This window comes from Brienomyrus brachyistius, chromosome 1, assembly GCF_023856365.1.
Source record: "Brienomyrus brachyistius isolate T26 chromosome 1, BBRACH_0.4, whole genome shotgun sequence".
NCBI classification, from domain to species: domain Eukaryota; kingdom Metazoa; phylum Chordata; class Actinopteri; order Osteoglossiformes; family Mormyridae; genus Brienomyrus; species Brienomyrus brachyistius.
This window is the reverse complement of record NC_064533.1, coordinates 50537342-50553005: the sequence shown is the minus strand read 5'-3', so window position 1 is coordinate 50553005 and position 15664 is coordinate 50537342. Positions and strand designations below refer to the sequence as shown.

Here is a 15664-nt window from a genome sequence, read left to right as displayed (position 1 = left end):
GGGTGTTATGCTGCGCAATCAGCAGCTGCTGCCCCCCATCCTGGGTTGTTCCCTGCCTCGTGCCCATTGCTTCCGGGATAGGCTCCAGACCCCCCGCGACCCAGTAGGATAAGCGGTTTGGAAAATGGATAGATGGATGGAAGATTCATTTTCTTTGTATTTAAAATAAGATTTTTTTTTTTATTTAACGGTACCATGCCATTTGAGTTTTAGAAGACCATATGTGGTTGTGATTTTTTTCTTTTGTTAGAAAATGTATTGATGATTCAATGGACAAACACACAACATTAAAGTGGAATTATTCATCGTTTATCTTTCTCACTGATATTCCTATTCAAGCCAATAATGTTCATTGTAAAGAACTGAATCAGAAAGAAATACAGAGTATTTAAAATCTGATGGCAGCAAGTTATACAAGACAACACCATACAGTACCTAAGATAATTTTTTATATTTTTTTATATATTACTACTGAAAAACACATCTAAGAAGCAATGAACATCTGGTGAACCACTGTGCATCTTATTGGCCTAAAACCAAAACCTCCAGACTAGTATTGAATAAAGCTCTCCCATTCACCTCAGTGGTGCAGTCGGGGCGGCGCAGGTAATCTAGCACACCGGCTTTCAGCTCCGGTGGTGCAGTGTGACTAAAGTCCACCAACTCAGTAAGCAGATCCAGTAGCAGTTCCCCCTTCTTGTTGCCAGACGTGAAGCAGTCTGTGATGTCTAATTTTGTAGGCAACATGAAGCTTTCAAAGCTGATTCCTTCAGCAGTAAGGTAGTTCTTGATGGGTGCCGCTGTAAGAGCCTGATTCAAATCACTGCGAACAAACTCATTGCCATAAACGCTCCATAGCTTACCCCAGCCACACTCTCCTGCAACAAAGAGCAAGGAAACGTACATCATGTTGAATTCGGGCACCAGGGAGTGCGTGTCAATAACGATCCTATCCTCTGCTTCTAACCACTATCTTTCCCTTTCAATCCACTCATCCATTTCACATTTATTTAAATATGCAGGTCATACAATTAAAAAACCCTTATGCTATAGTTTCTTACTTTCTTGAATAATCCTTTATAAGATTGCAATGAAAAAGGTTAAAAATAAATACCAGAAATAAGTATGATGAGAAGTTTTCCATTTTCCTTCAAGAGACTCCGGAAAAATGAGATAGTAGCAAGAGCATCAACTTCATAATACAGCATCTGAGGGTCATAATAAAAATGCAAATGGACGAGTTAACATTCAAAATCCACATCAAGGGAGAGCAGCTTTTCAGGCCCATAAGACAACAAGAACATTATGATTTTCTACGGATGGAGGTGTCAGCAAACAGGAACCTGAGTGTGTAGAATGGTGACAGGAAGCTTCTACTCTAAATACAAACTAGCTGTTAATGACGTCTACAGTGAGGATGATGTGTGCAGAGACACACACAAATACAGAATCGAGGTGCCATTTACTGCAATACACATAGCTTATTATCTAGAACAGCCCATAGCCGGTCAGAGTAGCAGGCAGAATTCCACCAATCCTCACTGTAGTATGTGGGTATTACAGCACGTTCCATATTCAAACACATAAGCAACTTAAACGTCAAAGATATCAACAGTGTTGAACTGTATCATTGAATTATTGCAACCAATTCAATGTGAAATAACTCTTCAATTACTATTTTAGATGGATGAACATGATACGACATCAGGGCAAATCCTGGGTCTTGCAGTCACAACCTTTTGGTTACAAGATCTTGTCTTTCAAAACACTGCCTGTTGAATGAAGCTTTACTTCACAAATGCAGACTAGCTCTCAACTATTAACACAGCAAAGCAAACTGCAGACATGTTTACCTGAATCATATGAATGAAGTCTACATTCTTCTCTGGCTGTCTGCCTCTCCAGTGCTTCTCAAATTCAGAGGCAGTCATCTGATTCCATGTGAAGTTTACATTTTCTAAGTTAGGAGTTCTCAACATAACATCTGTACAAATCAAAACAATGTTTAACATCTGTTTTATAAAAGTAACATATTATATAATGATTAATTCAGTTAATTATGACTATACTACATATTACTATACTACCACATTATGATTAAGTCAATTAACCAGTACCATGCTACAACAATTTGTATTTGTCTAAACTCAGAAATGCATGACATGAATGTGAGCATTTGAAGTCCTAGTACCCTTGCATTTCTCCAGCATCGGCTCACTGGGTTCCACCATGTCACAGTCCACCTTCACATCTGGTAAAACCTTACGCAGCTGTGAAAGTATCTCCAGGTCCACCTCTCCTGCCAGATCAAAACACAGATTTAAGCCCAGAAATTTCATTCCATGTACGCCTTTTTATGAAATCATTATTATCGGTCTTATTTTATGTAAAATAGGTTGGTGGCTCCTCCTACAGCAATTATCTTCACTGGCTTCTTCATGTCAGGGCACATTCCATTAAGAACGAGCTTTCAATCAAACAGTTACTTCAGTATTAGTTGAAATACAAGAACTTGTAACCATAGGCAGATATTAGGTGCAGCAAACACAGGAGAGCAGTGAGATTCAAATGCTGATCCAAGACCGCTTCTGCTCAAACGTCAGCTTGAAAAACTGACAATAGAATGATTTAAGTTTCTTACACAACATCCACCGATTGTCTGAAGCGATTAATCCCGTGTGTTTTATTAAAGTCAAATCATTCTCTCTCCAGCTATCTGTGTAATCCCTGTGTACAAACAGACTGGCTTTTATTGCAAATTTGTTACACAACAGCACCTTGCACCACCGTAAGATCCGAATCTACTGTTAAATCAATTATTTGATTCATATATAATTCATATATATAATTGATCACGGCATACCTGTACCACTCCCAAGGGATATAACATCAAAGGTAGTCTTGCCCTTCCCAGCCCTGCAGAAGACATTTTTTATAATTATTAGATTCCGCTCTTCGTCATATATTCATTATTGCGGTCATTGTTAATTGTCAATTTGATTTATTTCCAGTATTTACTTGTTCAACTTTTGCTTCCTTTCCCTAAAATATTATATACATTGTTACAAATTAAATACTGTTACAACGGTGTACGTTTCAAATCCATGGGTCGGATCTTAACTTTTACCTCGCGAGGATGCCAGGAAGACTCTCAAGAATGAATTTATGCACAGCTTGATGCTCCGTCGACTTCTCAAGGTAAACACGGAAGGTCTTGTGGTACCTTTCGTAGTCTAACGCAAGGCACTTCATAGACGAAGTCATTTCAGACTGCTGCTAAAATACGTATGAGAAGTACACATACTTGACATACTATGCAGACCAAATTAATTCACATTCAGTTCAGTAATATAAAGAACAGACGTACCACACAGAAAGAGATGATTTGTCAGCAGGATTGATTAATCTTATCGTGATAATAACGTGAATTATACAAAAGCGGGAGGTGGGGTAGTTTTGGCCACAGTGGATCTGGGAGCCCCTTGTTGATCAGCAACCAGACTCCTAAATTCTCAGCACTGCACTGAGCGTTGAAACAAACCTTTTGGGCTCCAAAAAGAAAAGATAAAAAGAAAGAAAAAACAATACGACAAATAATGTCCAATTTAAAGCCGTAGGAACTGGCGAAACTATACGCAGTGCAGCCGATGAATCCGTTGCCTTGCATTATGAACATAAAAAACTCTCAAGTTTCATCAAAAGTTTGAAGTGACATTACAACAGAGTCGAAACGTGTGTCTGACGGTCAATGTGTGAGACTTGTGAACCCCGCATACCGCATTCATCGGTCTTCTTCCACATCCACGCTTTCTGCACTCGTACTGCGCATCCGTGCAATAACGTGCTTGCGGCGGATCACATGCAACTTATTTTGAAATTTTATTTCATGATTGGGTGGTAGGGTTATTAACTCGGGACAGTTACGATCTCGGCGGAAAACTCCACTCCATATGCATGCACACAGTCCATTAATTTTGCTTATCGGGACACCTTACTTCTCAGCGTGTGAAACACAAGGTGTGGCGTGAGAGTGTGTAAACTGGCTGAAATGTGTGTGTGTCACGGTCAATACGTGAGACTTGAGAGCTAAGTTTATGTCACACTCACACACACACCCGTTACCTGGCTGACACATCTCTCTCGTTCAGTGTCCATCTTTTTAAATACTTCGATTTTTTATGACCAATAAAATAAATGAGGAAGAGATCCCAAAAATTGTACGAAGCTCACGTCACTTACTGCTGACATTAGGCATTGATTTCCATTCTTTATTTTGCTTAAACGTCATAGTGCCACCACAAAAAACTAAATGCCTAATTTAAATGCAAGTCCACTGACTGCTTGACAGTGGGGCAATACACATATGCTACCTGAGGATTCCCACTATTGCCATTAGTGGCAGAACTGATCCCAGTGCACCTTCAGGACTGAAAAAAGCTATTATTTAATCACACATTTACGAAGCAGGATTCGTGGGATAATTGGTTCACAAATACTTAATCAGTTATTACTGAAATACAAATCACGAACAACTACAGTCACTACTTGAGAAAACTTAAAAATTCATTGATGAACAAACATGAGATCACTATTTCACTTGCAATTCATTACTTGTTCCTTCAGTAGTTCCTTCAGTAGTTCACAGAACTAACAGACGCAGTAACAATTAAAGTAACTGCCTGAGATGAAAGATACATCATGATTCATTAATGAGGAAGAACTATGAAATCGCTATTTATAGTGTTATTCATGACTTGTTCCTTCCGTAGTTCTTTCAGTTATTGACAAATGTTTACAGAATCAACAAATCTATAGTAACTGCTTGAGATAAACCATGCGTCACTATTGTTTAATGATGAATTATCATGAGAACAGTATGTAAGTAATACTTAGCCTGTGGTTAATTAATACCAAAGTAATAGCACACTACTATATTATTTGTGCCCCGTCAAGTAGTTCCTACTAACATGTCAGCACTCAAAGTCCTTTTCGATGTGATAATTCAATATGCCATTATTGTAAGCTACTTCGTGGATTTATGAAACAGTAAATATTCACTTACTTGGACGAGCTTCACAAACTTGCGATATTCAACTACAGACGCCTCTCTGTTAATGAAAACACTCAAGCGTGGCTTTTAAGTTGGAAATATTGCGCAAAAATTATAACCCCTCCCATTGTAATTAATGGAATTTTATAAGGGCGTTGTATCTTCACAGCCACCCCCCTTATTAATCAAGTCACACATTTTTTTCTTGATTGCCTGCTGAATGTATGAAATGTGCGAGCCGCGGTGCACTGGACATGCCGTGCACGGACACCAAAGTACTTTAACAAGGTACTTTACTGGACCGGAAGGTGCGCACCTCACCTTGTAATATCGGCTAAACTAATTGTGGATTAGGGAGAAACCAAATTATTTTCTCGCTATTGTCAATCAGGGGAGTTTCTAACTATTGTAAAGATCAGGGTCCAAGTCAAGTTTACCTGGGGCCTGACCTTTTTTTATAGCTATATATATATGTATATATATATATATATATATATATATATATATATATATATATATATATATAGCCCCGAGTGATCTGACCGAACGACGCCTATGTTATTATCCAAAATGAATACACTATCAAATATAAGAGCTGGTCTAGCAACCTCCATGCCTTCAAGATGTAAGATTCGATTATTTTATTAGGATTTTATTTGACGGTTTAAAGAGACTGGGAGCAAAGACTGTACAGGCAGAAGCTCCCTAATTTATAGTCACATTCATCGGCAAGTCGGCTGCACTGTTTCGTTCTGGGGTCTGGGTGGCTTCCAGAAAGCTTCGTAACGCTTCCTTATCTCGTTCGTAGATTTAAGAGTGCTCGGACATATTTGTTATATCTACGTTGTTCTTTACTTGAACTTTTGATTGCTGTCCTGCCACAGAGACACTGAGATCGGCTGAAATAGATTACAAAAACCCATTGATGGTGCATTTTGGGCAACGTAATAATGCTGATAATATAATAAAAGATCTATGTTGCAATATTACACTATAATAACAGTACATGAGCTCAAATGGGGCACATAGTTGTAACACCTGTATGCCATGAGTACATAATAGGGGTGTGTCCCACTTAGAACTGATTTGAGAATGTAATTCAATTCATAAATCGGTAAAAGACACGGTGCAGAATCGCAATTCGATTTTGAATATAAGGAAGCATAATTAAACTGGAATTGATTTCACATAAATTCGTCATAAATGCAGCTGTAACAATTCAGCACAATATTTCATTATGAATTACCCAGCATGTTAAACTAAAAGACATACACTGAATCCCTGCCACACCCTCCACCACGAATATTTACGGCAGTAAAAAGTACCCGTCGGCCATTCCCCCCTGTTAGAGCCTTTGTCTGAGTCTGAGCATGTCACTGTTATTCATAATAAATGCAACACTTGAAGTGTCGCTTATAGATTAAATAATTTAACTGTGATTTTGTGTACCGTGGTGAAAGTACGACGAAGTTTTAGGGTAACTATTAATATAAAAAATATAAAACCTCGAGAATAAAGTCGGAACTTTCAAGATTAAAGTTGTAATTTGCCAAAATAAAGTCACAATAATTCGAGAATAAAGTGAAAAAATTACGAGAAAAAAACGAGAACTGTTGCACACCCCTTTGTTTCCCAAATTGTTTTACGTACGAATTTTAATTATTTTTTTAATATTCGAATGTATCTGTATACACTGAAAAAATATCCTTGGACTTTACTTAATTTTAATGTGTACATCGGTCCCACATGATCAGAATGTGTTTAACTGACACGATCTTCTTTCTTTCCTGAATAAAACATTTTTTTGTTTAACCAATGTATTTATTCATGTTAAAAGGTTATTAAAAATTGTGTTAAACACAATATTAATGTGTTACCATAAAACATTTTTTTACTCAAAAGGTTTTAATCATGTCTGCTCTACAAAAAAATATTTGTCAACTTTACTTAATTTTAATGTGTACATCGGTCACACAATCATGTGTAAAACCGACATGATCTTCTTCCTTGTCTAAATAAACTATTTCTTGTTTAACTAATGTATTTATTCACTTTAAATGTTTTTTAAATTGCGTTAGTTTAACACAATGTTTCAGTAACCTTAATACAATTTTGTTGTAAATTAATTACTAGTCCCTAAACTTGATTTCTCAGCTTATCTAAAAGGGATAATATAAACCGAAAATCATCATGCCCCTAGTACCAAAGTTATTTTCCTAAGTCTGTCTTGATTCATTAAATGTATGTGGGTTTCCTTCCCAAGTTTGCAGACAAATGAAGAAACATTGATTTGCACAAAAAAGGCAAGGACTCAAAGTTCTGTCTCTTTAAATGTATTCTCTAAGTGAACTACATTGAGGCTTCAACACTCAAAAAAATGAAACATGGCATTTGTTGGTCCAAAGAATGTAATTATGTTTAAATTAATTAATAAAATTTCGTTTGTGCATTAAAATTAAAAGAGTTGTGTTGACAGAATTAAAAGATGTAATTCTTCAGATCTACACAGCTCAGTTAATTAAAATGAATGAAACAGAGTTTTGTTGCTTCTGCAGTACCGCATATTGGTCAGTAGGTGGAGTAAAGTATGCACATGCGCAGTTGGAAAACACCACAAGAAGGAACGAAGCACAACGGTCACTCGTCAGCTAGTTTAAATCGGCGCCGTTTTATGAGAATCAGACGGAGAATTACACTGCAAAACAACAACGCGTTTTCCTCTATGTAAACAGACAGGTGAGATTTTCACGTTTATGCATTTATATTGATGCTGTGACAACATTTGAATCATTAATCACGTGTAATACCTTGTGTATAGTATTGTCACAAAATTGGCATATGACTCGTGTCTTCTTTCACATTATAGTTAGACACATTTTTTTTATGCATTTATGTGAAATTTTATACTTGTTCAACTTTGACATCACCCAAAATAAAGTTGTAAATGACATTAAATTGCTAGTAAGGAATGGTTTCTCCATTTTAACTGATTGTTTTGCTCTTGTACAGCAGTTTATCAAGGGGCTGATGGACAGCACGTTTGCTCTACGGAGGCACGAGGTAGTAGAAGATTCACCTTTCATTGCAGAATTCAAGAACAGATGGCCAGCACTCTTTTACTGAGCGAGAGGTATGTCTTTAATGTCATGTCAGCTTGCTTGGATGTTGTCATAATTCTAAACTATGATTTGAAGTACTTTAGATGTAATTCAGGTTTGTTCATTTATCGTAAATGTGTGTTATCTGAGTGCTGGTAAAGGAAGTGTATGTTTATGTTCTGTCAAATTTACGAAGCACCCTGATTTGTCTCTTTTTGTTTTGTTTGGAAATTGTACCAGGTATCTGCGGAATTCAGCAGGATTACAACAATTCCTTTGGTGTCCAAATTCATGGGTCAGCTTGATCATTTCTCCCCCCAGCTACTCAAAAGTTTCAAAAAGAAAGGAGGAGCAGCCGCACAGAAGATCACAGACATCCTGTCAGTTTTGGATCAGGTATGTTCTCTAAATTCATCACCAATTCTCATAATTCATAATAGGCCAAACTAATATTTCATCCAAATATCACGATTTTTTTATTTTGAAGCATCAATGACTTTCTGCCTCTCTTATACTTTAACGGAGTTGTTTTTGCAACTACAATTAGAACAGCTCAGACGTTCAAGATAATTGTGTATCCTACGCAGTGCTTCTGATTTGGGACCATTGGTTGATGGACACACTTTACTTTCGTAAAATACAGCAGTGGGATAATTTGCGTAATGCTACTTAAATTTAACATGTACAGCAAAAAGTACTAATTCTCATTTAATTTTGATTAGAGCATCATCATTGAAAAAAAGCGTGAATGCATCCTGAAAGCCTTAGTGGTCTACCTAAATGAAGATCCTTCAAACCTAGTGAAGGAGTACATGGTAAGCTATTTAAAAAATTTTTAAGAAACTTTTTTTGTATTTTTCTCTAAAACCAGTTTACCCTTGATCTGTTGGTAATTGGTTTATTATGTACTTGTCTTATGTTATTTTTAGGACGCTGAACATGATGAAACCCAAATTTTGATGAGCAACACCACTCTCGGAATCTATGCCATCAAACATGAAGGGGCAGATGTTGCAGACCCATACGATGGTGTCATCATCGAAGGCATCCAAGTACTTGAAATCTTGGACAATGTAGCTAATGCATGTTCCATGATGGTTGGTGTAATTTATGCATTAAACTTGGCTTACCCCCAGGATCTGAGATATACTTTTGAATTGTTTCAAAAGATTTTTATGCAACTCGATACCAACAATCTGCCAAACAAAGTCCAGATTTAAAAAAATAAACTCCTTTCGTAGGCACTGTAACTTGAAACAAGGGCTAAGAGGCAGGACCTGTGTTTTGTCCATAATGTTGCACTGGCTGTTGCAGTACTTTTTTTTCAGTGCTAACCAGGTGATGTCTTTAATAATCTTTACTTCATCTTTACTTTTGCTTTACTGCAATGTTGTTTACTGCTTTTTTTTAAAGTTTACTAAAGTATAAAGTATATTTTTGTAAATCATTTAATTAATAGACTATTATTTTATTTTACTTTTTACTGGTAATATTATTTTTGTAACTTCTTGTAATAAGTAAAGAAGTTTTATTTTGAAAATTGAAGACATTACTTAGATTTTGTAAACATGTTCTTGTTTGAAAAAATTTAAAACATTGTAAAAATGTTACTTTGCTTTCAAATGTTAATCTTCCTTTGAATAACAAGTGTTGTTAGCTGATTTTTTTAATTTCAAGAAGGTGTTAAAGAAGGCTGTTAATTTTTCCAAGTATAAAAAGCATTTTTGTCAATCCTTTCATTTAAAGGCTGCATGCTTTTATTTTACATTATACTTGTATTATTCTTTTAATAGTATTAAAATTGTAACTTATTGTAATAAGTTAAAATTATTATTTTGAAAACTATGACAGCATGTAGATTTTGAAAAACATTTTATTGTTGGAAAAACAATAGAAAGTGTTCATTGTAAAACATTGTAAAAATGTCTTTGAACATAACAATATAAATTTTAGAGTAATTGAACTTAATTAACCAAATAGATTAAAACAAAATCATGAATGTTACGTTGATTGAACTAAACAAAATTACATTAACTTTATGTAATTACCTTATGTTCACTGAAATAAATATTCTTTCTTAAAGGCAACATAACTTACGTGGAACCTATTCACATAAAAAAGTTAAGTAATGCTAACATATAATTTTTTTGAGTGTACATTGTTCTCATTCAACTAAAGTGTATTACAATGCAAACGATGCATCACTTCTATTAAGGGATATTTATATTTTAAAGAAGGGTCGTCTATCAGCTACTTCTGTATAGATGGTATGTTTTATGCACATATTAAGCAGTATAACTGCAGATATGTATTTTAAACCCTCAAACAGCCATTTAAACACTATACAACAATATAAAGCCCCTTAAAACACAATAAATTCCAAAACAGGACTGGGTAGTAAAGGACTAGATTTTCCAATTCAAACCTCTTGGGAACCTCTTTCATAGGCAAATAAATTTGGTATACAAAGTGACTGACTTACATGGAAAGCTAATTGGAAACTAAAACTTTGTGATTTAGAACTGAGATGCTTCAGGAAACTAGCCATAATACGCAGCCCTAATTACTATAAATTACAAATACAAAAGTGCAAAATATTGAATGGTACATTTTGAAGACCAACTGCATAACATTACAAAGTACTTTTGCAAAACTGTACTGAAAACAGTCTCTTTAAAGCAGGTTGTCATCAGCATGAACAAAAATACAATAAAAAAAAGACATATTCAACCCTGCATATAAATGCCACTGTGGAATTAAAATTGGACATCGGTAGGCCCGGGAGGTTGGCATATTGGGTCTGTGTGTGTCTTTAGGCCTTAGGCAAGAAGAGATTGTTTTGAATACTGTGTGACCTCGCTTCAAGATAGCTGCCTGCAGTAAGTTCTGCAGACCCTGAGGAAAGCTTGGGCCTTGGAGAGGCAGACAGCGGAACAAAGGGGGGAGAAACCACTTGCAGGAAGAGATTCGAAGCTGCCCCAACTGGTGCACAGCGAGTTATAGCTTTATAGAATACTTGTGGCAGACAATATATAGCAAGCTATGCAGTAGTGCAAATGTATAAGTAATCATGTTAATCATATTAATCATATGTTAACCATGTATTGGCAGTGATTCAATGACAATACGTCAATACGTTAATCATTAATCAAAGGACAACCGAGTATTTACAGTGATTCAATGTCATGTAATCAATATCTATATTCATATCTCCAGTAGGAGCCTAGCAGTCGAGACATGTTCTGGTAAACTGAGCAGAATGGGTGGACTTTACCTTGCCACCAAGGTGAACCAATAGAATTTGAGAATTGTGTTTGTTATACGTTTGAGCTTGGTTCATTGGTGTTTTGTGACCAATCAGGATTTAGACACCCTTACTGTGAAGTGGGAGTTATGGTTTATCAACTGGTTGCTCAGAGAGCTCCGGAAGATTTCGTACCGAATGCCAGAGTGTGATGAGAGCTCTTTGCTGAGTTGCTGAAATAAAAGAGATTTCCTTTACCTCATCAAACTGAGAGGTCCGACTTTTATTCTAAGTGTTATATTTAAAATTTTTCTACCACAGTTTGGCGCCCAACGTGGGGCAGCTGAGTTCTCTGCTTGTTCCAGACGGAGGGATCCTGCCAGAGAAGCCTCTGATTTGACACATTTAAATGATTTATGGATAAGCATTTCTAAAAACAATTGTATTATCTATTATGAAACCAAAAGTTAATCAAGTTGTTCATACAGTGTTTGTACTACAATTACAAAGGCTATTCCAAATAACCAATGTGAGTGAAAATCAAAAGATGAATGAATTCTGAGTAAACACTGTGTAGCAGGTGAGGTTCATCATGCTGCTTCCTCCTATAATCATTTTTTTTAAATGAGCAAAATCAAAAGCAAAATCTAACATCACCAAATTGTTCACTACTATCCCACCAAATAATAATATGCATAATAATATGCCTTTTCAAAGTCACCATGCGGGATGATCCGATCTTGTAGTCATTTAGTGGATAAATGTCCTTAAGTTCACTGTGTCACAAGGCTGAATATTCTTGTGGGTGCTGAGGTCAAAGGCTCTATAATGCTCTCGATACCAACCACATAACTTTTTCACAATGTAGAACATATTGTCATGTACAATGCAGATTTGATAAATTTCACTAAATTCAGTCAATCCACACATTGCTCCATGAGCCAGTATCATTCCCTTCCTATAGGTAATTGTATTTCCCCTTGTATGTCACACACTGTTTAAGGTGAACCTCTGGTTTGTCAGAGAACTTTTGCCTGATGATCTGTGCAATCTCCTCTTTTAGCAAGTCTACAGGTAAAGTGGATACAGCTGAGACCTCTAGATTAGACTTGTTCAGACATGGTGCACTCAGATGGTAAGCAATAATCATCTGATGCTTTGTGGCTAATGAGAGGGGCACATTCTTAAAGCAACTTGTGTGTTTGACAACTTTCTTGAAAAAGCTGTGTTTGCCCTCAAATCGCATTGTCCACTGACTGACAAGTGGACCAAACAGCCTTATCATTTGTGGATAGTGCTCCAAAAAATGGTGTTTCGTGAGCAGCTTGATGTCTGGGAACAGCTCTTGGTATCGTTCCTATGCTCTGTGATTTTACACTCTAAAAATGCCAAAGAGTCATCATCATGTACAGGCGCCACAATAAGCTCTGTGATGTCCTTCAGATCTATAAGAACAAGCCAAGCAGGCTCACCATCAGGTACATGTGATCCAACCAAAAAGGGCAAGAATCGGAGCAAGTTCCAGTTTTCATGAGCATTCCCTCCCAGTTTTTGTACTAGAGAAACTTTGCGGGATGACGAGGTTTATTTGTCTTATCAGCCCATTTGTATGGAAACTTCAGTAAGGCATTATTCAGATCAGCTAGTGTGAAAAGCTTTTTAGATATCAACACTGTTAAGCAGTGAGCGAGCTCTACTGGGATAATACCCTCAAAAACATCATGAGCAAGATCAGGTGGATAGCCAAAAATGGCATGAAAACGAGAGAGATTTTTTGTGAACACACATTCCTTTTTCACTCCACAAAAACTTGTACCTGACTCTTGGGCTTGAGCAAGATGGGTTTGATAAAGTTCCTTTGTTCTTAGACTGAAAGTACCGGATGCAACAGAATACAACTGAATATCAGATCTGTTTCCCGTGCAAAATCTGCAGTAATATTCTACAGAAAAACTCTGCAAAAACCCTGCAACACTATGTGCTCCCAGGTTGTCAGCCACAACACTGAATACTGTCCCTTGGACGGACTCTCCCAACAGTGGGACAAAAATACCTTGCTCCTCCAGAGTTTTTAGATCATGAAGAAGAGGCTCAAATACTTTTTCAAAATCATAAGTTTTAACATCATCACTTCTGCACAAAACTGCCAAATAGATAGATGATAGTGAAGAGTGAGACCCCGGAGGCAAGTTAGCCATCACCCAATAAACAGCACAAAGCTTATGTTTTTTTCTCGAGGTACCAAGGGGATTGCAGGTTTCAAAGTCATCTACATACAAATTTACAATGATCCGTGGTTTTTCACAGGCAAGAAAACCATTTTCTTTAAATATGGAACCATCTCTTGAGGACTGAAAAACTCCAGAATGTTTTTCCTGCTGCTTTTGATAATTCTTAACATTACCAACAATATCCCTTTTGCTTAAAAGCTGCTCCAAGGTTTTCAAAATTGGGACATAATGAAAATTACGTTTGTTTTTTGCATTAAGACAATATTCGACAGGCTCTATAATGCTGAAGTTCTGCTTGTAATACTGCTTACGCAGGTAGGCCGTACTTAAAGGACCTCCTTTCTGAATAGAGCTTTGTACAGGGCTGTCAGTAGAAATTGCCTTTACAATCTCATTAATAATACTTTCGTTAACAGGGAGGTCTCTCTCATCAAAGATGCGACTCACTATGTCAGAAGATAAAGGAGCAGTTGCAAAACAAATCAAATGATGAAGTTCCCCCAAGAATTCATCAACAGCTTTGCTTGGAACATGAACCAAATGCTCTAACTTTAGTAAAGCAGCAGCAAATGTCTGCTCTATGATCTTCTGCAAATCTTCGGTGGGACAGTGGTGGATTGAATTAGCAGCAATATCTGGCTCTGGACCTACACACTCTTTACTATAATCTTCCAATGCAGGAGGACATTCTACAGTTGCAACTACTTTAGGTTTAAAATCAGCTAAAGTGTGGTGGCAGTGTTTTCTGTTTTTGTGCGATTTAAATGTACAATAGATATTTGTTTTAAAGTCACAGCCTAAAAACATGCAGGTGACGGTCTCATTTCTTTTAAGATGTGCATTAATATGAGAAAAATAATCTCTCTCCGATGTTAAATTGCTACAAGCACAAAGGTGGCAACTAAATATTCCCTTCTCTTTGTGAGTGACCCCTGTAGAGTGGATTTTACTTTGGTGGACAATAAGGGCATTCCAAGACTTAAATGTGCATGGACAGTTCTGATATGTACATGGAAAACTAGAACTACGTCCAAAATGTGGATGTTTCAACTTGTAGTGACTCAAAAGCTCTAATCTACTTAACACAGTTTGTGTGCACCTCTTACATCTCCACACAGGAGGTGCCAAAGTCTGTAAGAGATAAAGTTCTGATGAAGATATTCATTAAGCATACTAGATTAGTACAAATTAAACCAAAAAGAATCGATACTAAACGGTTTTTTTAACGGTTTTCAGACAGGGTTCTCACTAGCTAGCTCGGTACAGCACATGAATAAAATGTTGAAAATGTAAAATAAATGTGCAGAACAGCTTAATGCTGAACATATCACCGACCTACCAAACAAGAGATTAGTTTGGTTTACTTACTTGTTTCGTAAAACAACCTCGAAGGACTTTTTCATAATTGAACGTCCTGAGGTTTTGGCGGCTTCTAGCTCAAAGAAGGCGCAATATTTCTTCTTCTTCTGTGTTTTTGAATGGCGCAAACAGGTCTAGGTCCACCAGCTGCATCATCGCCACCTGTCGTTAACCAAGTAGTAGGGCTTTCTGGCGCCTTTTTACAAACATTCAACTTCCGCTGGTGAACAAACTCAATTACATCGCGTTCAGTTTTTCCATTAAGACATTTTCAGTCAACGTAATGAAATCTAGCACCAGCATTATTCTTTCTAAACATGTAAAATAAACTTGATTAATTTATGTTCACAGAGGGGACATGAACTTATTGGGCAGAATGAATTAAATTTATTTTAGTAAATCCAAAGACCCCTGATTTCCCTTTTTTTCAGTGTAATGTGCAATGGGACAATACACGAATGGGTTAATAACTTTAAAACTAGACAAGACAGGTACATCTAGTGAAGTGTGCTTTGATCAGTGGACTACAGGGAACAATGTACACCCCTTGGATTTTCAGATTATTTTTGTCTGTAATAGTTATTAATTATTATATTGAAACCACTTACAGTACAATGGGGCAACACACTAAGGGGTTAATATCTCTAAAACAAAATGAGACAGGCCTGTCCTTTTTAAAGTC

General features: G+C 36.7%; 1 protein-coding gene and 1 long non-coding RNA gene across 6 annotated transcripts; one reads left to right on the top strand and one right to left on the bottom strand.

Annotated features, from left to right (window-relative positions):
• Window positions 1-287: 287 nt before the first annotated feature.
• LOC125738631 (histamine N-methyltransferase-like) lies at window positions 288-5157 on the bottom strand. 5 transcript variants are annotated; one of them, XM_049007807.1, is made up of 8 exons: window positions 5063-5082; window positions 3368-3549; window positions 3129-3276; window positions 2864-2920; window positions 2192-2299; window positions 1854-1984; window positions 1115-1208; window positions 288-878 (listed from the first exon to the last, which is right to left on the bottom strand). In XM_049007807.1, exons 3-8 carry the CDS (start codon window positions 3262-3264, stop codon window positions 523-525), a joined length of 882 nt encoding a protein of 293 aa, XP_048863764.1. In that variant the 5' UTR covers window positions 3265-3276; window positions 3368-3549; window positions 5063-5082; the 3' UTR covers window positions 288-522. The 5 variants fall into 5 exon arrangements, with proteins under 5 accessions (XP_048863764.1, XP_048863766.1, XP_048863757.1 ...); XM_049007809.1 differs by having other exon boundaries at window positions 3129-3273; XM_049007800.1 differs by lacking the exon at window positions 3368-3549 and having other exon boundaries at window positions 5063-5157.
• Window positions 5158-7549: 2392 nt separating this feature from the next.
• On the top strand, window positions 7550-9707 carry LOC125738660 (uncharacterized). The gene is made up of 5 exons (XR_007396881.1): window positions 7550-7786; window positions 8060-8180; window positions 8389-8544; window positions 8871-8963; window positions 9078-9707. It is a non-coding gene; the product is annotated as an uncharacterized LOC125738660 (long non-coding RNA).
• Window positions 9708-15664: the final 5957 nt, after the last annotated feature.

Excerpts from the sequence above, each read along its gene's own strand:
- LOC125738631 (XM_049007800.1), bottom strand. The coding sequence starts at position 3,264 with ATGACTTCGTCTATGAAGTGCCTTGCGTTAGACTACGAAAGGTACCAC. Across the intron at positions 2,921-3,128 it reads TCTTCCTGGCATCCTCGCGA|GCAGGGCTGGGAAGGGCAAG; the intron begins GGTAAAAGTTAA and ends AAAATGTCTTCT. Across the intron at positions 2,300-2,863 it reads ATCCCTTGGGAGTGGTACAG|GAGAGGTGGACCTGGAGATA; the intron begins GTATGCCGTGAT and ends TTGATCTGGCAG.